Here is a 26403-nt window from a genome sequence, read left to right as displayed (position 1 = left end):
TAAGTGTGATGTGCCCCAGTATTCAGACTTAAGAGCAAGAGCCTGTTATCTCTGAAAATTGCTGACTGAAGAAAATCAGAAACTGTATCTTTACAATAAATAATATTAATTCATTATTTTTACCTGGCTATAAACCAGTTATTCCTCAGCTACTATAATCCTAGCATTTACACATGAAAGGCAATGTAATAAGGTATCCAAGAGCATTTTTAATATGGATTCTATGACTTTCGGAGGATTCTTGCTAAATTTGAATCTGGCTTTAAAAAAAAGCCTACCTTCCCAGGATTATCTACAAGATATAACTGATCATCCAGACTGGGACACTGTTGAAAGTGAAAGGGGGCACTTATTATGTCAAACACCATGAATTAACAGGAACATCCCAAGCAAACCAAGACATAGGAGGGAAAGTCAATCAAACTTTTCTCACCATGTCCTACCCCTATTATGTATTTTTAAACACTAATTACTATGTTCCTAGTCCAATTCAATCATTGGTTTACCATTTGCTTCATTTTCTTATTTTGCAAAATATTATTTAAGAGCAAGAAAAACTCCTTTTTTTTGTTTGCACAAAGTCAATCCAAAATACGGATGCAGCTGTGAATTACTGGGAGAGAACAGCTGGAGGACAGATCTGCATTCAAATCCCAGGAGGCCACAATGAGGCTATGACCTTCAACAATCATCTGTAAAATAAGGAGAGAATATCCATTCCAGCATTAATAGAGGATCAGATGAGGTTAAAAAACACATTTTCATAAAAGCTGAAAAATGTTATACATGTGGGTATAAATGTGAAGGAAACATTACAAGACATCTTCTGACAGCAGATGCTGTGGTACTACTGGATACTGACAGACTGTTTTTGATGGAAATATTGCCACTTGCCTCATTGGATTTCTGGGCAGGATGGTTTCTGGATCCTTCAGCAGCCATGGCATAACAGTCCCAATACCTTCAGCATCTGTAGAACTGGACATGACTTTCAAGACCACGGTCCTACTACATTTACACTATATGTCAGCTATTACGTTAAGTAGTTTGGTCTCATCCTTGAAGACAAGAATGGCAGGTCAGCACCATTACAATCTTGCAGTATGAGTTTGGGGAGGAAGCATGTGACTGAGTGTCAGGATCTTCAAATATTAGGACTGTCTCAGCTGCTAATTAACCACATGATCTTGGACAAGGTGTACCTATAAAATGAGGGGATATACTAGAGGATTATTAAAGACCCTATAAGCTCTGCCATTCTATGATTCCAAAATACACCCTTGGCATTTTATAAGTTTAGATGACTGCATTCTTGGATATTTTCCTAATCTTTCTCATAACAGAAAAATAACTTAAGCACTACTAAACAAATAGATGTTTGAAATAAGAGGTTTAAAGTTGTTTCAGGATACATTTAAACTGATAGTACACAAATAGCTCAATTAAGAAACATTCCTGTATGAAACTGCAGGTGTAAACATAAAATAAGAAACATTTGTTTTACAAAGTAATTTGCTATATGACCGTGAACTTGAGCTGTTAAAATAATTATCAAAGGCTCTATCATTTCTGAATTTTTCAATTCTGAGACAGTCTTAGCATTTTATGTGTCTAGATGACTTCCTTCATTTTTGGATATTTTTCCTTTACATTTTCCAGTTTATTGTCATTACAGAAAAAAAATATTTAGTATACAATTACAGAAAAAGCAGTTTTAAATAGAGATTTAAAGTAACTTCAAGATACATCTGCACTGAAATATACAGATAAAATAGTTGCTGAGTCAGCAAACACTTAATTCACAGTCTCAATTCCATTAATTCATGGAAAAGAACATGACCAAGTAACATTTGTCTTACAAAGTAACTGAATTTTAAAAATTTTGTAACTAGAGACATGTACAACACTTACAGCATTTACACAATACTTATTTTCAGAATAGGCTTTTAACCTCCAAGAAAGAAAATTCTCAGTAACAAGCTTTAGATATGCAATTTAACCCACTGGGTATTAGCTTTGTTCTAAGAAGCAGTTACACATAAAAAGTTCCCCATACCCTCCAGTGTGAGAAAATGAAACAGGAAATTTTAAGAAAAAAAAAATTCCTCCAAAGTGTAAATGATAAAGTCCAATGAGAATGTTTATAAATGAACTTAAGATGTCAATTATTCAACAGAGCAAGTGACTTAAATTTGCACATTAACTCCTTTTCTGTTTTCTACTTCTGAGATATTATGCTGGCACCTACTGTGTAGCATTGGGAACACATATGAGGACCAGACAGTCCCAGTGGTGTGCTAGTAAACGTTTAACAACCAGTTCTTGAGGGGAAGGGGTCCTTATAGCATTTACCAACTTCAAGGGTAAAAATACTGTATGGCAGATTTCAAGCTACCAAGAACCTGGTAACTGGCTTACAAGATTCCTGAAACTTAAACAATCACCATCTCCCACAAGTCATTGTAAGCCAGCTCCAACACACCACTGTATGGTCCCTACTCTCAGGCAGCTCATAATCTCTTTGTGGGTACATATTTAAGAGGACAGAAAAGAATAGAGATAAAATTTAATGATTGAATTATGTTTTTTGTAAACAGTTTTACAAGTTAAAAGGTACACTAAAATCTGGAGTTTTCCAATTTGTTTACTATTCTACTTTTTCTCTTAAATCTATTTCAGGTAATTCAAATGTAGAATACTTGGAAGAAAGTAAATAATAAATGGAATAAGGAGGAAAACAGACAAGAAAAGACATCCTAAGATATGTTAACAGCTTTCATGTTTATGTTGGAAAAAAGTGCCTATGAAGATAAGGGCAAATATAATGTGATGTTTAAAATTCCATTTTCTTTAAGCCCTTTCAGTTCAGTTCACAAGTCCTGAAGTTTTGTCCTCTCCTCTTTGGCTGCAGCTTTGATGAGATCAGCTAGCTTTTTTTGCACAATTTTGAAGAGCATACTACTACACATCATTCACACTATCAGCTCATAATAAAAGACAGAACTAAATTCTTGAGTCTGAAAACTGAATTTCCTTTGCACAGTCAACCTCTTGGGTCAGATCTTGGGCAAGTGCCAGCTGGAGTGACCAGGAAATTCTTCTGGTAGCAAAACGTGGAGTCTGCAGGTTGGGCATGTCCCCTGTTGCATCAACCAAGGTCTAATGCACTAAGGAGCAAAAATATTCATGTCAGTCTCTCAGTTTGACCTAGCAGAGGCAGCTGTTACTCTCTGTGTAAGAGTTACAAATCTGACATGTGGGTTACCAAGCCAGCTGCTGCAATAATGGCACCTTCTCTGTGGTCTGCTAAACAATACAGCTAGGAACTGCACAACACCTTTCAACCAATTTATTCCATTAGGATCCTCTCCCCAGCTCCAGTTTTCCAGATGAGGAGCAGTTCTCCCTAACAAAGAAGTTGAGGAAACCTATATATTTTCTCTTTTTTCATATATTGCTCTCATTTATAATTCAGAAGAAGCCATAACTAAACATACAAAAGTCACCAATACTATGTATCAAGTGCTTATGCTGTTTTGAAGTTAAAATCCCTAGATGATGGATATACACCTCAGATTGCTCTTGCTTTGATAACAGTGGTAGTACTCTGGCTATGAACTATCTTTTAAGTCATTTGCTTGAAAATTGCCTCTCCAAAAACAAACCATTTCTACCTGTATGAATAATGGAGAGCCAGGTCAGATGAGAGAACATTAATAACAGGCACAAGCTATGAGGCACACTACATCTAGCCCTAAAAAATAGCCTGAATAAATTAAGTGCTTTCTATTCAATGGGCAATGGCAAAGAAAAAATAAGTTTTGTGAAACATTTATTTTCTAAATGATTAGGACTTTAAAAACTTCAAATGGGAAAGTCAGGAAGCTAAGTATCTTTCCTGATCTTTTGGGATTAGCCATTTCGTGCATATCTCTCTTCATATCAGAGCAGATGCAAAATGTAATTCTATACCAGATATTACATATCTTTGCAATGATGCTTTACAGCTACAACTCGAATGAGCTGGCTATTGTTCATTTCCCTGAGAAGCAATCCTTGTGTAAAATTACCTTTTCCTGAGTCAAATTACATTTCTGCCACAGAAAACTCAGATCACAAGTTGTCTGTCAATAACATCTGCACAGCAGCAACAGCAGGAATTAATCTACACAAGCTGCCAAGAATCAACAAGATATGCCAGTCTTATGTATTTCTAACATCACAATTTAAGGCTGAACATCTTAAAAGGAAATACAGGAGTCTGGGCAGACTGTTAAGGTAAGTCTTATGTTTATAATGGTAGCGGGGGGCCATCATTAGGTGTGGACAAAGGACACTATGTGTTATTTTTACCATGTCAAGACGAAGTGGCACTGCTGCTCAACTGCCACTGAACTGCCGTGTCAATCAACATTCTCCCCAGGTCTACTCAAGGAAGCTGCCTGCTCTGTGCCATTGCAGTTTCATTGTTGTCCCTTCTTCTGGAAGGTATATGGAGATTGGAGAAAGTACAGTGCAATCCACGCCTAAGTAAGGGGTAACAGGTGCTTCTGTGTGGTACCCAAGTGCCCAGAGTTCTATCCAGTGGGATTCATGGCACAGCAATGGATGATGATGCATGCTTCATGACGATGTATGATGTATGATTTCAAGTGAGGCAGTATGAATCATGCTTAGTTGATTTATGGTAAAATATTAAAAAGTAAGTTTAAAGGGTTACCTGAGAGTGGAATTTGTGAGCACAAGGCAAAACTGAGAGGTTTTCTGGAGAGAGGTTCTCATGACAGATCACACAGGGCTCCTCTTCTTCTTCTTCATTATCCTAGGGGAAAATACACATAAAGTTAAATTCAACTCATTTCTTTCTCCCAAACTTAAATGTATTTAAAATCAACAGTCTCAGTCTCACCAAATTACTGGCTCCTTCCCATGCGGCAGGACCTTGTGAACCAAGGGGCCTCCAGGCTGGTTTGGGGGGCTGGGCAGCATTAGATTGTGGTGGAGTGTGGCTGGGTGAAACACAGTTACCATTGGGCACTGATTGTCCTTGACACTGAAAATAAATTATTTTTTTAAAGAGGTGTTCTAAAACAGGAAGAACTGAGGGTATAGTAAAAATTAGCAAAAGGGTAAAGGTCAATCAGATTCATGAGAAATCTTGAAACAAAATGTTAGTGGTATTGATTAATACTCAGAGACAGGTAAAGACAAAGATAACTCTGTATGCCCTTTTAATTAAAACAAGTCTGCAGAAAATCAGAAAAAAATCTCTCCCTTCAGAATCATTCGAAGTAACGTACAGTAAATTTGAAAGCCAATTGTAGTCTAGAATGATGGGGTGGTGTTTCAAAAAGACTTCCTGTACCATTTTACAAGTTGAATTGTTCATTGTTAAAAGGTGATTTAATACGATTACATGTTAATGATTTTTCTGAACATGTTATAGAGATAATTAAGACGTTAAACTATTAGACATTAGGGCAGAGAGATATGTTTTGTTTCTTTTTACCTGTGATCTCTTGGGGTCAATAAATTGGGAAATCTTGTTAACAATTTCATCAAATGTCAGTCCAGATAAGGACTTCCCATGAGCATCCTTCAATTTCTTTAAGAAATCTGTAAGCTCCTTTCTAAAAGAGATCAAGGAAAGAGCAGTGATAATTTTCCTTACTCCCTTGAGGATATGCCCCCCCAATACCATATAAAATCCTGTCATATCATTGATATGCAGCAAACAGATATGAACCTTTAGATCTGATTTTTTAAAGTGATCACAAGTCTATCTGCATTTTTCTCCAACCAGAATGAAAACTCCTGTATTCATTAATGATACTTATTCTGCTCATGAGTGATGAAATTTAATATTTGTTTCTTTCCCCAAATCAGACTATTTCTGGAAGTGCACTGTGTGAAAATTTAGTTTATCTGCTTACTTACATACTGAGCTTTTTTATCATATCCCTCAGTGATCTCTTACTGATGACTGTAATTCTCCTTCTAAATTATGTAATGTACTAGTGGTCCCTCTCTCCTCTATCAGTGTTAACAGTTTCACTTTTGTAAAACTCAAACAAAAACGTTATACAAAACAGGAAAGTGAAGATTAAAAGACACATTAATTATGTGGTAAACCTAGGAATATTTTAATCAATATGTTCCTTTTCAACTTCATGGTCCACTGACCCAAAGCCTCCATATACAATTTTGGCAGAATAGGGTGGGATGAAATATTTTTCTTTCCCAAATTAAGTGTCATGTCATCAGCCTTGTAAAACTGCCTTTGATTTACTATTTTCATTTTATACATACATATTTATAACAATTGTATTACAGTTCTATTTGCATAATCTATTCACTAGTATATTTGTAACACCATAATCTAATCTCAAAGCAAAACACTATGTACATTAAATAAGTGTTAGTCTTCAAATGAAAATATTGGTGAAATCTAGAATTATTTCCTCAGGTATGAGTAAAGATAAAAGAAACTTCATTTCTAGAGAAGAATTAAATATCTTTCTGCTAAAGTCAGAACTGTGATAAGCACAGTAAAATCACGATTTCTTGCAGTTTAACTGTGTTCTCTTTTAACAAAGAAACTGTAAGGAGTCTCAATAAAATTAAAGAAATGGGGACTAAAACCTGATGATGTGCTTATATAGCATACATCAACTTAAAATTCACTTTGGAAATAGGTTATTAAGATAATTATTGCGGCTGGTGGCATTAAATTAGAGAGGTTTACAACTAGTTTTAGTAAATGAGCAAACCTAAATTAAAAAATTTGTTCTATTATCATTTAAGACTAATAACTTTAGTGAAGGGGTTCAGCAGTTATACTGAACACTATCCCTTCTGATAAATCCATTTTCCTTACCAAGGCCCTGTTAAGGAAATATCTATACTTTTTTGTGCATGTTATGTTTCTCTGAAACGTTTCATTGCTCTAACTATGGCTATCAAAGTTATAGAGTATGATCTGTACTCCCCACTAAATAAAAACTAAAGTACCTGGTCTGTTGAGGAAAGGCAGTTTTCAGCCTGTCTGTAATCCTCTCCCAGTTCATCATGGGGGAATCACTTCCCACACTTGCACTGGGAGGCCCACTTTCTCCCACAGGCGCTGGCATGGTCCAGGCTATGCCAGTCACCTATAAGGAACACACAGTTACAATCCACCAGCTTCAGATTTTAGGAAGTAACATTCCATGCCAAATATATTTCATTACATCAGAAAATGGGTAGAATGAAGAAGAGGGATATTAACATACATGTTCTCTTTTATGAGGTTCTTTTTTCCTTAACTAGCATACCAATCTTTATTATTTACAATTACCCTTATTTTAAAAATGGGACATGCTAGTCTCAGTAAATGCAAACATATACTGAAATATGTACAGGGCATTTACTGCTATATTTTATAATAGTGAAAAACTGAAAACAGCCTGAAGTCTGTTAGTAGGGTAATGAGTAAATCAAATCCTTAAGAATAGATCTTTATGTCTGAGCATGACAGATGTTCATCCATGTTTCATTAAAAAAAGTCTGTGGCATAGTATTCTATGGATTCTATGGCATGACTTATTTTATAGTAAAAATTTCTAAATGCGTATGCATAGAAAAAGGTTTGTAGGTTATAAAACAATCTGTAAAGAGTGATTATTTTCTAGGATTCCATTATAGGATAATTTTGCTTTCTACTCTGCATATTTATCATGTATTTATATATTTTTTGTTTTTTTTATTACTTTATGATTAGCATAAACTTTTGTAATTAAAAAAAGTAAAGCTGAACTTTCACACAATTAAATAAAGATGAGAATACTACTAGAATGTCTGCCCAATGTCTCATGAATGCTACACACAAAGGCAGTATGGAAGTTGTAATGACACCTCTGAGCCATGAAGTCACCAGTTTGTCCCATATTTTATAATAGTTCCTTCTCAGAAATTTAAGATTCTAATATCAAAAAGTGAATATTTTGAAGTGTTAATCTGATTACTAGAATAATTATAAACATGTCATCTTTTACCCAAGACTCTATAGGTTATTTTCAAATACAAGGTTAGTACTTGTGAAAAATTAGCAACTACTAGTAATAGTTGTATTAACTTGGCAGAATACTGGCCAGAAAAATGGGTTTGCCTTAGTATCAATTTTTTTACCAGGAATAATAATGTTTTACATAGTATGTTCCAAGGTAATGCTGTTTATATGGTTTATAAAGATGAAACACTCTTCTCTTGTACAAACATATATATGGGTGTGTGTGTGTAAATAAAATTTTTCCTTGGCTTCATGGCATAATTTAGTTTGTTGTAAATTGGCTTCTGTGCTTTTGAACCTACACAACAGCCATGCTAAACATAAATTACCTATTACAAATATCAATCTACCCTGCATGGTTGCCTGTTGTACAGGTAAGACTAATTGTAAGAATTACCTATTATAAAAATATATTTATCTTTGCATCCAAAAACTAAGCTAAGATCAGTTAATGAAATAATTAAACACAGTGCCTCATATGAGTCTACTCATTCATTCATCATTCATTTATTATCACCACCACCATCACCATTACTTGTCAAATAAAGAGAAGACATTCATTCAGGAAGTCCACCATAGTGATAAAGAACTAGTTAATGTTTATTCCACCAAGAAGGGAACTTTACCAGAGGGGCTCTAGATTGGCCAGGTGCAGAGATGACTCCAGGGCAAATGGCAGACATTTGAGGAACAGCGAGTATTGGTCTAAAGAAAGACTCTTTCACAAGGGGTCTTCCTAAGAACTGCTGCATCTAAAATAGATAAGATAAAAAATAAAAAATGTAGGCAATGATCCAAACTCACAGGATGTTTGGGGAAAAACCGTGATTTGAAATCTAGATACAAAGCACATTAGAAATAATGTTGTCATAACGTTAGTTGAATATATGAATATTTGGAAAAGCAAAGGGAAGTGAATTATATACTAAAGAGCCCTGAGAGAGAGAAGAGAGTTGAGTTCTAGTCCCACTTTGTCTACCTAGCTGGGTAACGTTGGATACCAAGTTACTAATTTGTAAGATTAGAAGGTTGGGTTAGGTGATTTTTAAGGTTCCCTCCCAACTGTAATATAGGACCATGTAAAGGAGCTCCTCAATGAATATTGTCCATGTTGGTAAACAATACTGGCACTCAAATTCCACTAATGAACCAAAGTTGTCTGTAGAAGATATTACTTCTGCCTGTATGTATTAGAGAGACCATGTACCACCTGGTAGAATTCTAACTTTATGTTTAGCTCCAAGAAGAGTGGTGTGGGGCTGGGGGATAAACTATCCTACAGTGGCTTGTAGATATGTTTATGGGTGTTACAACACTTCCCAAGGGGTTATAGAAAGCTTGCCCTTCTTTAATCTACCCATGGGATGGATACTTTATCAGCTGGATTACAGAAGAGAAGAAATGTATTGAGCAGCTACCTTGGTCAGGTCTAGTACTAGCATAAAGCAGAAATTCAACTACTCGTTGAATTTTTAGAAATGGACATCAACATAACTCTTATATAATGATCCTAAAACCATCAGGTGAAAGGTTAATGGGGAACTTTATGATAGATCAGGCTGATATTCAATTCTTAGAAGAGATACTGTATGTCTTCTGTGTGTGTATATATATATAAAATCACTTATAAAGTACTCTTGCCAAAAATATTGAACTATATTTTACTAACCCTCTAGATCTAATGATTAGTTTATAGAAAATAGGACATGTACAATGACACCAGAAAGAAATAATCAGTTAAATCAATAATGTGGGATATTGATCAGGATAAATAACTTAGTTTTTTAACAAATAAATGCCATGAATGAAGGGGGAGGGGTTGGATAGCTGTTACAGATTTAAAGAACAATCAGCCAAATGCAAAGTATAAATCTTGCTTGGATTGTTTTTAAAAATAAGGGTTTTTTAAATAAGCATAGGTATAACAAATTCGAAATATTGTCAAGCTAAGTAAGAAAAATACATTTTGAGACAACTGGGAAATATAAATCTTAACTGGATGTTATATATTGAAAATCATTACTTTAAGTAGGAAATGGTGGTGTTACTATATCCAATGATAAGTCCTTATCTTTCAGGAATATACAAAAGTATAATGGATGAGATTATATGATATGTAGGGTTTACTTAAATATTCCAATGGAGAGGAAAAAAGAGATTACATGAAACGAGACTGACAAAACGTTGATAATGTTGAAGCTGGCTCTTGGGTTCACAGAGGTTCATTAGATTATTCCATTTTTGTGCATGTCCCAAATTTTCATAATGAGAAGTTTTTAAAGAGTGAATGGATGGTGGGTACTGAGTCAACAGTCTTGTTCTCTTTGAGAACAACTGTTATCTAACATTTCTTTGCTGGATTATCCAGAGCACAAAAATCAAGATATAATGAAACACATAAAAATACTGGGCTCAACTAGGAACAGTACCATTATTCCAGACTTCTCAGGTTAAACTACTATACATTTAAAGCCTGGTGACCATTGCTTAGAATACTAGAATCTCAGAGATAGATGGACTTCAGTAATCAGATAATCTAGTACAATTTCTTAATTTATAGATGGGAAAAAGAAAGTCCAGAATGGTTGTTTTTCCCAAGACCAACATAGTTTTTCACAGAATAAGGACCTGAACCGAGAATGTCCAGTGTATTTCTACTGTACGATACAAACTCAATTCATAGCAAATAGCATTACCACATTTTTAGCATTGGTGCTCTTAATCTGTTCCACTAATGCTCAGTGGTCACTGATGCTTGCACATTACTTGTCAAATAAAGAGAAGACATTCATTCAGGAAGTCCACCACAGTGATAAAGAACTAGTTAATGTTTATTCCACCAAGAAGGGAACTTTACTAGAGGGGCTCTAGATTGTCTAGAGGGGCTCTAGTGGTCACTGATGCTTGCACTTTAACACAACTATTACCTTTGATCAAGCACAGTACTGACTGTGGTTAGGAGCACAAAAGATATACATATACCTCCCAGATGTTAGCAGAAGGATGTTATGAATCCCACAGAGCCTAACTGCCGGTGGGTTTTTGCCCTTGACTAAACCCAGATAAGCCACATCAGACATAAAGTTTCTGAAGGGGCGAGGGTCTAGAGGTCAAGGTTTGACTATGTTTGTCAGCTACAGAGTATCCCTAGTGTCAGACATTGTATGCTAGTATGGTTCTGGGATACTCCAAAGAACAACTCTATTATCTAGCGTCTGAGTCTCCAGAGCCATTTTATACTTAGAGTCATGGGAGAGTTTAACTACAACCTACAGACTGTAGTTTGAATAAGGGGAGAAGGAACAGGGTTTCTAGAAATCCTCCCAATAATATATTACTTCCTGTAGAACTACAGGGAATTTTGGGGATATATATCTGTCATTTATGAAACATATTCCTTTATCAGGATAGTTGGGTATGATGGTGTTCCAAGCCGAGAATAATAATGTCCATAATAAAGTGCTCCTGTAAAAACTGAATTGACCAAAATTATAAGAGGCAGCACTGTCCTTTTTAAAGCCCAAGGTGTATACCATATAAGGCTTTTAGCTCTGGATTCTTCTTTAAAATCCCAGTGTGACTTCATACAATTTTTAATTTCTTTGATATAGTCAATTATTTGTGGAAATAACATTTTCAAAGTTTTACTACGAGCAGAAGTGATTTGATCCTAAATATCTCATACCTTTTATCTTTTCCTACCCCCAGATCTGTTACAATAAAAATTATCACCTAATGGTTCTGTCCTAAAAGGTCTTTTGGAATGCTGTGTGAGTTCACAGGATGAAGGCACTATGCTTCCCCAAAGGGCAACAAAAATAGTATAGCACAGAGATTAGTTTGTCTGATTAAGACTCACTGATCCCTAACAACAAGCAGGCAAAGGTAATAAATGGAAGCTCTCTTTGCTGTTAAAGACAAAATAGAAGAAAAAAGCCAAGGACAGAAAGTCTAACGTAGAAGTGGAGGAGTACAATGCAGCCTGCTAGGTTATTATGCTGAGATATTTCAGTCATCCAGAGATAACCTGAGGGCACTGAGAATTCTGAGCATTCATTAATTTCCTCCCATGATGTAGGTGACATTGACAGAATGAAAGAGAATATATTACCTCTTTATATATCAAATGTATCACTAAAATCCAGTGGAAAACCTATGTATGGGCTTCAGCTGAGCTAGCCAGCCAGTTATATCACCTGCAGGTGATATAGGGAAATGGCCATAATTACAAATGATATGTACAACATACACCTATTCTACTTTGAACACATTTTAAACATACTGCATATTCAGTGCTTTACAGCCCTGTCGTTATTTCTTACCAGTATCTCAGGACTTGGTGGTGGTGGAGGAAGCTGGATTGGAGGCAAGGTATTCAAGGCAAACCCTTGCTTCACCTTATTAATCTGTTCATTGTACTGTGTCTAGTAGAAGAGAAATAATATTTTAGAGCAAAATCAACTTCAAAGAAATAGCATATGGGAACACTTGATGTAGTTTTGAATAATACAACAAAGAACAGTGGTCCCCAACCTACTATGTCAGAAATAATATAGAAACAATTTTTGACATAAAAACAATTCTTTCTATAGAGAGTTATCCCCAAGTGTAAATAGCTGTATTTTTAGAAATCTGTTGATTGACAACATACAGACACATAAATCATAGATTCTTGTGATAATTCCTTGAAGTTAACCATAATTTTTAGCCCCCAAAATTGGAAACACTGATACAAAATGAAGAGATTCTAAAGATTCAAGCAGCTATCTATCCTGATTGATAAATATGAGGAAAAAAGTATTTGTAACAAAGAGCTGAATTACTTGCAAATGTTCATTTTAAAAATGAAATTTTAAGGAATCCTTATTAAATATTCATATCTTATTTATTTCAAAAGTTCCATATATACCTTTGTTTTAGTCTCTTGCATTTTGCTAAAAGTAAGACTCCAATCCCTGAAGCCTAACAACCTGCTTTCAACATTTTTTGGGTTTGTTCTCACTTTGCTTTACCATATTATTTTGTAAACAACCCACAAGAGCTGGAAAAAAAGTCTTAAGAATCAAAACATTTAGAAATTTCTACACAGAGGACCTGTGCTCAAAAGAAAGTCAATATAGAGAACTATGGGCAGCTCTTTTGAGGCCAGAACTTTGAATAAACCAACAGAAACTCAGTAAAGAATGAGAAACAAATAGGCCAGGAGAGAAACAGTCAAGACCACTAAAGAAAAATCTAGGCAAGTAGATTGCTCTCTGAGGTAGCTCTTCACATCTGGGTATCATTGTTTTCCTAGCAGTGTTGTAAAAATCACAAAACATTATATATCAACTTTAAAATATAAATACAAAATTATCCTAAAACCAAATGACTAAATTAATTAGTTGGTGTGTTACCTCTTTACCATGGTCCTAATTCTATCACAAAAATGATTAAGAATTTATTATTTTTGCATAATAATTAGATAAAAAGTTAAGATTGAAAACTTATACAGGTCTGTTTGATCTTTTTAATTTTGTAAACACATTATTCAGACCAAGTTAAGACATTTATTTCTGACTGGAGCAGAGTAAGCTTTGGAATTCTAGGAAAATTAGATGTGAGGCACAATTTTTGAGTTTAGCACTTACTATAAAGGGCCTAAAAGACCACATGTATGAGACTAGGATGCTATCTCTAACCAACTACATGGAAGTAACCAAAGTCAAGCCTCAAGAGGCATAAACTTTAATAACAGAAGTGAAAAGCTATGTTCTTCCTTAAATTCTCTAGTAATTATTTTTAATGTTAGATGTTTTAAGTTTATATTACCTACAACACTCAGGCAATCTACTGTAAGTATACTTCATGACTTACCCTAAGGAATGCAATCTTGTTTCTGACATCTGTCACAATGGCATTCCAACTGTCTACTGCAGCCTTTAATTGAAGTGATTCTAGGTTGCTGATGTAGAAAGGGAGACAGAGAAAGTTTTCTTTTTACATACCACTTCAGTTTCCAAAAATTCCCATTATGTTCTTCAGCATATATGTAAGCAATGTAAAACAACAACAAAATTACCTCCAACGATTACCTCAAATGGGCACAAAGTTGTACAGAATGGTTTCTCTTATTAAAAACATAAACAAAGACTTGGATTATATTATTTACTTTTTCAAGAGCAAATACAACTTCTGCTTCCAGAACAATAAGTTTTTGCTCTAACTTGGCAATAATTTTCAGGACACATTATAAAATCTTTGCATAGGAATCCTACCATTGAAGTATGGAGGCTTTCCTGTTTGGCTTTGAAGAGAAGGCCAAACAGGAAAACTGCCCTTATCACCCAATAAAGAAGCACTCTCAAGGATGCTGACTCATATTGGAAGCAGGTTTTGGACTATTTTCACATTAACCTGGACATCACAGGGCCATGACTGACCTATCAAGCTCTTTTGCAAATCAGAAAAAGATATTTTTCCCAATGTGAGGACATATCAGAAAGAAGTACCTCTTCTACAAGGATGAATTAGATTGTTCCTCTCTGTAGTGCATAAATTGTACAAACAAAGCAGCTCTGCCAAATGTGCTCACCGAATAACTTAAATTGGAACAGCTTTGAGGTGTTTAGATTCTACCTTCTCTACAAGAAAGATTTCATGTGGCCTTTCAAAGGGTCTGTTATAACATCCCTACACTAGTATCACCCAACACAACAACTTTAAGAGAGCAGAGCAAGTTATCATTGAGATCATCTTGATAATATTCTAATTCATAGAGCACCCTTTCTCCCTCTAGCAAGCAAAGATAGACTGGTTAATCACTTACAAGAGTGCTTCCTGGACCTGAAAGTACATCAGTATATCCTGGGAATCTTGCTAAACATAAGAGATCCTGATTCTTTGGGATGGAAGAATAATGATCATTAAAAAATATCATCATTAAAAAAATAATGACGCCATGGTCCTAGAGATTCTAATTTAATTAATTCTTTAAGTTTGAAGAAATATTCTGTACAATTACAAATTTAAGGGGAATCTCATCCAACCTGTCCAATATTTGAATACTCCAAAGGTATTTAAAATCAAGCATTACGAAACAGAATAAAGTTTTCCAATTAGAATACAACCGTTTTGTAAATATCTCGTCTTCATGCATATCTCTGACAGAGATTTTTTATCAATTTCACTGCAGAGGAAGAGAAAAATCTGTCAGCAGCTATTCTGCACTCAGGAGACTTTTCAGTGCTTCAGCAGAAGCAACAAAGTAAAAGCATCAAAGTGACAAAATGACTTTAGAGGTTTATAAAACAAGGGCTTCTTCACTCCAAAGACTCTGATGTTATGTATATAAAACAAATCAGATTATGTTCAACCTTGCAGCCACTTGCAAGTACATTTGAGATTAAGATGCATTAAGAAAGGGGGCAAGGTTACCTTGCCGCCATGTGAGTCACCCTGGCAAGCTGACTGAGGCATTCCTTTTCAGTCTGCTCTAGATGAAGCAAGCCAAAATCTCGACGACACTGCAAGAAGTACACCTACAGATATTTGAGAGAAAGAGAAGTTGAAGGTGTCCTTGTAAATGAACATATTTCAAGTAAATTTTAAGCTATTTTTCAGTTTCTTCCAATGATATCTGAGCTTCTTGCACAATACATTGTAAAAAAGCTTTTTAACCAATTCTGCAATGCTAATTTTTTTAATTCAATGATTACTGGGTTGGTAAACACTCTAGGATCATTAGTTTTCAAACTTGCACATACACTGGATTTATCTCAGAAACTTTAAAAAATCATGTCTTGGTACCAGAGATTCTAATTTAATTGACACCAGATTTTTAAAAGCTCTCAGGTAACTCTAATATGCAACAAAGTTTAAAACCACTCAAAGAAGTACTGCTATTTTTTTTTTTAACCAATGAAAGAGTAATAAAATAATCAGACCATGCAGTGCAAGTGGCCCTTGGAGGTCCCCTAGTCCCACATCTCTCACACAGCAGGAATCCCTTCCACACCATTATTGTTGCATGGTCATTTGGCAGTTCAGCAGAAATGCTAATGTTCAATATTCATAGAAAATAGCTTATTATACTCTTGGAAAGCATTGTTTCTAAAAGGAATAATGAAAGTGGAAAGTTTCTGACTAAAAGTGGTAAAAAACAAAGTATACATACAAATTTGAGATCTTAAAGCAATGTGAGCTTTTTTTCCTTTTTTGATTAAAGCTAGCATTCCAAATACCACTCTTCAGGGACTTTTGGTTCAGATATCACTCCTTGATTATTGACTTCTGGATTTCCAAGTACTCTGCTAAAGAACAGAGCTTACCCATGACAGGGGCGAAGGTTTGTAATGTTTTTAATGTCAGTGAGCTCTCCACAAATTTTAATCTTATTGTATATCAAGTTTGTTATCTATAAATAAAAATTACGTACACACATAAATCACATTTCTTTTGAAAGACCCTTGCCATGGTGTTGTGGGCTAACTGGGGGGTTTTGGAGTATATGATGTGTTATGTGTCTTTGGAAGGTCTATGTAGGAAGCAGCAAAGAAAGGAGATATGGCAGCAGTGAAATGTCATTCTCAGAAGTTTGGCTCAGTGACCTGGCTTCATGAGAATTTTCCCAAGATGTCTGTATTTGTTATACGTACTGAAGCAAACCAATTTCTTGAAGTCATTTGGGGAAAAAAAACCACCAACATTAAAGCAATCAAGTACAAAATGCCAATGAGTCAAAAAAGCACAAAGCTGGAGTTGTGTTTTTATGGCTAGTCTTAAAATGTCTTTTGTTTGTTCAAAATACAGTCTTTTTTCAATTCTTTTATATATTAGTACACAAGTAAAACTTCCTTCCCTGACCCATCTCTCTTTCTTTTTTTTTTTTTTTACCTCAGCTGTTAAAGCTCTACTGGTTTCTGCATTCAGTTTGTTTAAGTATGTTTTAATTGTGCTTTCCAGATTATGCTTCTCCATTTCCCACTGAGATCTGAAATACATGACAATTAAAGAGTTAATAACATTGCAGCAAGAACAGACTTTTCCATCATATTCATGAGGAAAAAAGATACAAGCTATTCAATGAGTAGAAAATAATTTCTTGGAAAAGTATACAGCACATGAAAGCAAGAAAAGACATTATTAAACCCTTATTACTACTGTTATTCTTTATTATCAAAGGTGTAGAAGGTATAAAGTTGTCAATATATGGACTATGATTTAAAACTTGACTCTGAAATAAAGTTGTCTGAGAATCAATCTGAGCTCTAAAACTTAGTGAATGTGAAACTTTGGACAAATTACCTAACTTCTCTATACCTGTTTCCTTATATGTAAGAATGGAAAAAACTGTATTACTTATCTCAAAGAGCTGTGACAATTCATTCAGGTAATGTAAATAAAGCTTTGTGTTTGGTACATATTAAGTACTAAATAAATATTAGTTATTATCATTTTTAAATAAATGTTGTATAAAATAAAGTTCCTACAAGCCTATTTGTATTCAAACAACAGCAGCCACAAAGGTTATTATCCCTGTCATGCAAAAGCTAAGTCAGTACATTAAAATATTTTACTGGTTATATCAGTCCTCACAATCAACACCTTTGGATGAAAACAAATCCTGTAGCTTGAGAAGGAGGGAGTGACATGATAAGGACATTGTTTATGAAGGATATTTACAGGAAATGGCAACCTATAAGGTTTCTCTTTTTCCTATCCCATTTCACTTTCCTACAGTTGAGCCCCAAAACTGTAGAGCACATACACCAAATGTCTTTAATGAAAACAATGAATTGGAAATATAACATTGTAATAGGGACTTTCAAAAAAGCTACCCTCAATGTTTTATTATGATATATCTGTATGCTTGAGTACTTGATAAACATGGATGAGAAGCTTAATAAAACAATATACTGTTAATACCACAAAGACCAGTGTTTCAAGGAGAAAAAACACTATAAAATATTCAGGGACATATATATGCTCGACCAAGAGGAATCAGTATGCCATTAAATATTATGCAAAATTTGCCTACAAAAACAAGAGAAAAAAATAAACTGGATTTCACCAAAATTAAAAACTTTTGTACTTCACTTTCATCAAGAAAGTGAAAAGACAACCAACAGAATGAGAAAAAATATTTGCAAATCACAATCTGATAAGGGACTTGAATCAAGACCGCACAAAAACTCAACAATAAAAGGCAACCCAGTTAAAAAACGGCCGAAGGATCTGAGCTGACATTTCTCCAACTAGATGAACAAATGGCCAATAAACACATGAAAGGATTCTCAACATAATCAATCATTAGGAAAATGAAAATCAAAACCAAGGTTATATAATGCTTTCTATCTACTACAATGGGTAAAATTAAGTCAAATAATCTAACAAGTATTGGTGAGGACGTGGAGAAATCAGAACCCTCATGCATTGTTGTGGCATTGTAAAACGGTGCATCCAACTCCCTTTTGGGAGTTCCTCAAAACGATAACCATAGAATACACTGCATTTCTCAGCAATTCCACTCTTAGGTAAACAGCCAAGAGAACTGAAAACATATGTTCACACAAAAATTTGTATACAAATGGTTCATAACAGCATTATTATTATTAATACTAATCAAAAAATGGAAACAAATTAACATCCATCAATTGATGTAAAGATAAATAAAATGTGGTATATATCCATACAATGGAATATTATTTATCCATAAAAAGGAATGAGTACTGATACATGCTACAACATGAATGAATCTTGAAATTATGTTAAGTGAAAGAAATTAATCACAAGAGGATATCTGATTTCATATATATGAAATGCTCAAAAGAAGCAAATACACAAAGACAAAAAATAGATTAGTAGATGCCAGGAGCTGGGGGAGGAGAGGATAAGGAGTGACTTCTAATGGATCCAAGGTTTCTATATGGTGATAAAAATGTTCTGGAATTAAGATAGTGGTGATGGTTGTATACCTCTGGGAATGTACTAAGAACTAACAAATTGTATACTTTAACAGGGTGGACTTTATACTCTATGAATTAGAGTATAAAAAAAAACTTTTATAACAAAAAAGTTGTTATAAAAAATTACCTACAGGGAAAAACATGTGATTCAGAATAAAACTCAGCCAATTTCAGAAAGCAGTCACACCTAGTACTATTGATTAGGGTACAGAGATAAGAACTCCTTAACCCTAGTTCCTGACAGTACTTTGTTGTTGGGCCATAATTTTGTTGATCTAATCTCTCTCACCAGTTTTCTAGGACCAGAGCCAAGGCGAATAATCCTCTCAATTTGCCTATGACACTTCCCATTTATACTGGTTGTCCCAGTATTAATACTGCTCAATTTCATGCTCGAAAGTGCCCCAGTTTGGATGATAAATTATGTATGTGGCTACTACAGCCAGAACATGCTCAGTGGAATATCTAGAGTTTCAGAGAGGGTGTACTCAACCAAACCAACAGCCAAGTTTGTACCTTTTCATGGAAAGTTGCTCTTTAAGGTTTTTGATTTCATTATCTTTAGCATGGCTCTGACGCTGCAATCTAAGAAAAGAAGAAAGTCAAAAAATTATAGAAATTATTTGTTGTTAATAATAGTCAAAACAGTTTTACTTATAGTGAGGAGGAACTCAGTTATGTCCATTTTGAACCACAAATCTTGAACCTGAAAATAACTAGACTCCTATATTCAGTCTTTCTAAAATTTATCTTTCTTATTTCCAATGCTGATTTACTAACTTCCCAAAGAAAGAACTAATTTCTAATCCTGTTAATTAGAAAGCCAAAGAGAAGAATTCTCTTATATCCCTAGCTCAATGACTCGGAAAAATGTCTATAGCTCTTTGTACTTTAGTTTACCCACTAGAAAACAGAGATGGCATCTTCTCACTTTCTAGGCCTGTGATGGGATTGAGAACTTTTAAGTTTCTTAAGAGATACTACTAAGTCATGCAAACTATTTACATTAATCTGTTAATTTGCTTCAATATGAAGAGACATATAGAAAAAGTACTTTTCTCTTTAAGTCTCTGATAGGTTCAGACACTTGGAATACATAGGAGTTTTTGTTAATATAATTTATTGGAATGATAAAGCCTTAAAACATTGACTTTAAATGCTAGCTAGATTGTTCACTGCTAGATATTACAGACTTCCCATTCACCTTTACTCTAAGCTTCTTAGAAGCTCTAAAGACCTACAATCTGTTCTATTAGACTGAAAATACAATGAAACCAGGTCTCTTTCTATATAAGAGATCATGTTCTAAAGTACATAATAAGAAATACAAGCTTTAGCTATAGTATACAGAAGTATGTAGAGAAAGTTGAAAAGTAGTAAGAATTCCAAGACTGACATTTTCCTTCCCTTTTAATATTTCCATTACTTCAGTATTCTACCAGCTCTAGTTTAGAGTACACCTACTTCCCTCCCACTTTCATCTCCTCCTTATAATCTTGGGACCATTAATGTTTTCCATTTTTTAAATTTTGTCATTTTAAAATACAAATTTTTTCATTTCAAGAATGTTATAGAAATGGAATCATACAATATTCATACAGTATACAGGCTTTGGGGATTGGCTTTTTTCACTCAGCATGATTCTCTGATGTCTGCATGGTATGTAGTGGTATCATGGTTTCATTACTGACGGTGGTAATTTGTGTGTGTTTGTTTTTTTCTTTTGGTCAGTTTTTTTTTGAGGTCTGTTTTATTGATCTTTTCAAAGAAACAGCTCTTTGTTTCATGGATTTTCCCCATTGCTCTCCTGTTTGCAATTTCATTATTCCTAATCTTTATTATTCCTTCTTTGTGCTGCTTTTGGGCTAGTTTTTCTTCTTCTGTGTTCTTGAGGTGGGATTAGCCATTCTTTAATGGTAGGTTTGTTAGCAACAAAACTCTTATACTTTTCCTTTGTTTGACACTTATCTTTATCTCCCTTCATTCCGAAAGGACATTTTGCTGGAATAGGAATCAAGATTCTGTTTTTTAATTTCAGTTTTTTCTTCCAGTACTTGAATAATGTGCCATCTCCTTCTGGCCTCCATGGTTTCAGATGAGAAATCCAATGTCATTTGAATTAGTGTTCACACATAGGTAATAAGTTCTTTCTCTCTGCTTGCTTTCGAGATGTATCTTTGTCTTTAGTTTTCAGAAGTTTAATTATGATGCATCTTGGCATGGATTTCTTTGGGTTTATAGCATTTGAGGCTCATTCAGTCTCTTGAATTTGTAAATATATGTATTTCAACAAATTTGGAAGTTTGTAGTCATCATTTTTTTGAATACTTTTTCAGTCCTGTACCATCTCTGATACATGGGACACAATAAGGAAAATCACTGCCATATCATTCCTCAAGTCCCAAGGTCCTGACAGTCCGCTTTCTTCTTCTACCTTTCACAGTCTTCCTATGCTTGTTTGTTGTATTGTATCCAGGGTGTCTTAGTTGTAAGGACTTGTAAGGAATGGAGCTACTATATCTTGATGGAACTGGAAGTCCCTCTGTTATGTGTAATTTTAATTCCCTCATGTTAATTTATACTCTCCATTAGTTCAGTCAATGGCTGGCATGCCTTGGTGTCTTTCACACTGCCTTACATAGTTCTTACATATAGTAGGCATTTGATACATATTTGGTGGATGTTCAATACTGAGTGCTCATATGCTTAACATATGCACCCCTAAAATGGTCTGTTTGCAGTCTCAAGCATAAAAGGATTCCTATAAGAGTTGAGGAAGGATATCTGAATGGATAGCATTACTTTTCTGATCTCTAATGTTATACAACATATTTCTGGATTGGTCATTACTGTCCAGGCTAAAAGACCTTTGAGTCCCAAAGTGTGGGCTCTTAAGTGATTTCAGCTAGCTTAGTTTTTGTCCAAGTTTCCCTAGGGCCTCACTTCCTTCTGAACTTGAAGAATCTCCCTAACTCTAGCAGGGACAGGCCTGAAAGTGTCTGCAGCTGATACGATATTGTCAGAGCTATGGCCCCCAGTTCTTCCTAAAAACTCCTTTAGGTTGAATGGTATGTGAAAAAAAATTCCACACCTAAATCTCTCAAATATTTCTTCAATTCTGTAATTAGTATGAGGGACTCCTTACTCTAGGATATCCCCTAGAACTTGTCTATTCTCCCTATTAGCAGTCTAGGAACTGCAGTGGACTTTAGTCTTCATGGATGACTGGCATCTTGTGGAATTACTGTTTATTAAAATAACATGTCACAAATTATAATATTATTTCAACTGATACTTGTTGGAGGTACTGAAGTTTTAGTTTAGGCATTTAATACTTAAGATTGTAAGAGAAATGAGATTGGCAGGGGTGAGAAGAGTCTCCAGAAATTTGATTTCTTTTCAATCTCTTGAACTTAGAATACAAAAACTCTGAGAGACCATCATAAAGAGGTAATCAAGTGATTTCATGGTGTCTTCGAGGGACACAGTCACGCTGTGAAGAAACAAGCCAACCACTGGTCACATTTTTATAAATTAGAGTTATGACCTGAAAGTTAATTATCTTTCTCATGTAATTCTATTATCTTCACACTTGTTCAGCCAATACATGTAAAGCTTGAAATACCATGTGGGCAGTTACTTATTTCTAAATAGCTGGCAAGGCAAAAAGTTTTTAAGCAAGCGTGTCCTGTGGTCGGCAGTTCCTAATGTGCAGTCACAATGCCCCCTAGTGGCTACATATGGTTATCTTTTAAAGGTAGTGTTCATTATGGAGCAAACCCCGAATTTCCTGTTATCAACAGATTTGCGCTTACTTGGAAAGCTTATTGATTCCAAAAGCCACTTGTTGGTTCAGAGATGCGATGATTTTGTCTTTCTTCTTAATTTGCATTTGGTTTTCTTGCCACCGAAAAGTCACTGTTTTCAATTGCCTTTTGAAATCCTGATCAATGAAAAACATTTCATAGTTAATTCTGTTCAAGTCACCAGAAATTCAAAGAAAATGGGTTCTTTAAAAAAAGAATACCACTAAATTTAACATTTGAACTACTTCTGACTTGCCTCAGATATTATGGCAAAGGTACTTACTTCACACTGATAGTGCAATTTATAAAGCTGCCGTTGTTGAGCAAGATTTTCCTTCTCACTTTCTCCATATTCTGCAGTTGCCTTGCTGGTTGAACCCTAATAAGCACATGGAATATGTATGTCTTATTTTTCTCTAAAAAAAACACTAATATTTTAGTAATTGAAAGGGGATTTGAATTCATGCTACATCACTCCTCTGATTAGTTTAGATAAACCCAACTTTCCCCATTTAAACATTTACTAAACAGTACCAGTTACTTGTCTACTGCTGATACTATTGGATAACATTACGTGCATGCTTACTACTTTTTAAAACATTTTTGGGTAATGTTCTTATTGTTGTAAGAACCATATGAAGTAGGCACTCTTTATTACTATTTTGAGATATGATAAAACTAAGTAACTTGCCTAAGGTCACACAGAATCTGAAGGTCACACTGACTCAGGCAGTCCTAACTGTCCAAGCACTTAATCATTACACAGTATCACCTGAATGTTCAACTTTTCTACTGGATTATAAACACTGGGATCACAAGAACCATGTCTTAGTGTAGCTCTTAACACAAAGCAGGTGCTATATGTTTTTTGAATAAGTGAATGAACAAACATTTTCTGAAATGTGTGTGATATTTTTATTCTATTTTCGAGTTCTCATGGGTACTGAATGAAAATCAAAGGCCCCACATTTAGTGTGCCATACAAAGCTATGTCACAGCAGTTAAAATATCTACATTCTAATACTGTAATTAGAAAAAGAAAAAAAAGTATGATAATTATATGAATCTTGTACTGTCATCTGTACCAACTATACCCTTAGACAATATTCCTATCATTATATTTAAAACATAGAACATTTTATAAAATTATCTCAGTATAGAATTCTCATGGGTAGCTAAATCAAGTGGCTTTTCAAAAAAAAAAAACTTTGATATGCTTTGTTTGATTAATGCTCTGCTGAGCTCTTAAATCATGTTCATATGCACCTTCACATATAGGGACATTGTTTGCAGCAGTGACTGTCAGGAAAGGAACCAAAGGAAAAACAACAAAACTTTTATACATTAATATGCATAGACATTTCATGGTAACCAGGTCTTATTTCTAAGAAATGAAAGTAGCTTTGTTTTACAAAACTTTTTCTCATGAAATTTAATCCAATAGGGTTATATCAATTTTTTTCCCTGTGGTATTTGAAAAACATTTGCAAGGAATGCATTTGTAATCAACTTTGCTTAATAGTAAAAGCCAGAAAATGATTTAGGGCTAAAGTGAAAAGCTTCCAGCTCCTATGGTTCTTTTTTCCTTCACCTCTTCTTGTTTTTCCTTTCTCCTCACAAACACAGTATAAGCCACTAGACTAACACGCTTCTCAAAGAGGCATGGAGAAAACAAGGGTTAGCAACTGTTTCTGGAGAAAGGAAGCCAGAGGAAGGAAGAGGCTGCACCTTCTCCAATCAAGCTTACCTGCTCTATCATGTCCAGAATATGCAATTCATCCAGGCTATAGAACTTGTCTTCAGTTGTAGAATCTTCCTGAGCATCACTCGCATCATCTTTCATAAATCTACTGACTGTTGCTTGTTCTTGCTTCAACTGCTCTTCCTTTCCTACCATATTTGGGCTATAGTGGTGACACAATCAATGTGATCTTTTATAATTGTACAGCACTTTTCATCTAAGCCATTGTTTCCCAAATTGATATTGTATTGGTCTCATGAGATGCTTAGCAACAGAAGGGTTCTTACCCAAAGAAAGTTTGGACAATGCTCAAACTGTGTTTTTCTCTTCGAGATTCTTAATGAATTTTAGCATATTTGAGGATGAGTCTGTTCATCCTAGAGTTTTCAAGAATTATGAGACCATGGAGTTCATTTTTCAAATTATAACTATTAACACCAGTTACTTTGGGAAACAATACTTTGGGAAATACTGACATGCATTTCCACATCTGCTATATTACTTATCATCACAATGTTCTTGACAGGTAGGTTGGTTTAATCAACTTCACTGCTTAGGTCCAGGGTACACTTAAATAGAGGGCTGCAAATAGCAACACAAAGTAGACTTAAAATGGAGATTTCAAGACTGAAAAAATGTAGTGAGAACACAGATTTCAGGAACTGGGCACCACTGAAAAAAGAATGAAAGTACTACAAGTACAATGGCAATTATCTAATTTTTATACCTATGTCTGAAATTTAAATGCATGCTATTATCCTTTCAGTTGGTCTGTTTACTAGCTATAAAATTCCTTATCTCACTGAATGGTAACAAGAAACAGTACTTTTACTTACAGCATGATATAAATGACTTGATTAGTTAATAGAAAGGAAACAGATAACTAAGATTAAGTATTTCTTTTAGGCCACTGAGACCTAGAAAAAAAATGGTATCTAATGCCCGTAAAGGAACTTGTAAAACACTACAAAACAGTCATTGTGTATCACTGAGGTGTTCTAGGATGACTAGAATATTTTATAAAATTAATGAAATCAACTGCTTGCATAGACTACTGGTTCCCAAACCTAATTTTCCAAGTCAACTGAAGAGTTTTTAAAAAATTACATTTTTCCAGGTACCACAACAACTGCAATACTATAGATGAATCTGTATTTTTGAAAAGCTCTAGAAGAGCATTCCTAAATTTTAAATGTATGCTAACAGTACTATGATAACATAGGTAAAATGATGGGAAGAATGAAGAAAATGTGGATAAACAGTGATAATTGTTCAAACAGGATGTTAAGTAGGTTACTAATATAGATTGTTATTCTCTTTACTTTTGTGTATATTTGAAAATTCTAATTTAAAAACATCCAGGTTTGGGCCTACACTGTAGGCAAAATGTGCAAAATTATTGATAAGACTGTTTCATTCTTTAGTAAGTTATTTTTATGGCATCCACACAGAGCCTAAAACAACCAACCAATCATTGCTCTAGTGGCTCAACTTACTGACAGAGAACATGAAAATCTTTCTTAGATGGTGAACTATTTACTTACCAAGTGGATCATACCCATTATCAATGAGAAAAAGTACAAGTGATGACTTTAAAATTAATAAAATATGTTCTTGTTACCAGGTGAGTGTCTAAAGTTGCTAATTTTCAATTAACAAACTTCTGGTGGGCATAATGAATCTCTTCATTGGACTGTCTACCTCATATCCTTCCTCTCCTCTGCTGTAATCAACCATATGGTTGTACAATATAGCTCACAGTGATCTTTGGGCATTAAAAAGTTTCCAGTAAAGGTACAAAATTCACTGTTAACAACTAGAATTAAAAAGTAAAACAAAACACCTCAGGTTAATTAACCAAAC

At 34.6% G+C, this 26403-nt stretch overlaps 1 protein-coding gene across 2 annotated transcripts in view; it reads right to left on the bottom strand.

Moving 5' to 3' along the window:
* Positions 1–1638: 1638 nt before the first annotated feature.
* DZIP3 (DAZ interacting zinc finger protein 3) overlaps positions 1639–26403 on the bottom strand; it is a 103545-nt gene continuing 78780 nt past the window's right edge. For both annotated transcript variants that reach the window (XM_057502441.1, XM_036930785.2), the window contains exons 19-32: positions 24547–24703; positions 23083–23178; positions 22809–22936; positions 19510–19578; positions 16922–17018; positions 15464–15567; positions 13904–13991; positions 12370–12471; positions 8674–8799; positions 7012–7151; positions 5510–5630; positions 4910–5053; positions 4721–4822; positions 1639–3167 (exon numbers count right to left, since the gene is read on the bottom strand). In XM_057502441.1, coding sequence (XP_057358424.1) covers positions 3057–3167; positions 4721–4822; positions 4910–5053; positions 5510–5630; positions 7012–7151; positions 8674–8799; positions 12370–12471; positions 13904–13991; positions 15464–15567; positions 16922–17018; positions 19510–19578; positions 22809–22936; positions 23083–23178; positions 24547–24703 — 1585 coding nt within the window. In that variant the 3' untranslated portion in view covers positions 1639–3056. The remainder of the gene's footprint in view (positions 3168–4720; positions 4823–4909; positions 5054–5509; positions 5631–7011; positions 7152–8673; positions 8800–12369; positions 12472–13903; positions 13992–15463; positions 15568–16921; positions 17019–19509; positions 19579–22808; positions 22937–23082; positions 23179–24546; positions 24704–26403) is intronic.

This window comes from Manis pentadactyla, chromosome 1 (assembly GCF_030020395.1).
Source record: "Manis pentadactyla isolate mManPen7 chromosome 1, mManPen7.hap1, whole genome shotgun sequence".
NCBI lineage: Eukaryota > Metazoa > Chordata > Mammalia > Pholidota > Manidae > Manis > Manis pentadactyla.
Note: the sequence above shows the minus strand (reverse complement) of the source record. Positions and strands in the feature narration are given on the sequence as shown.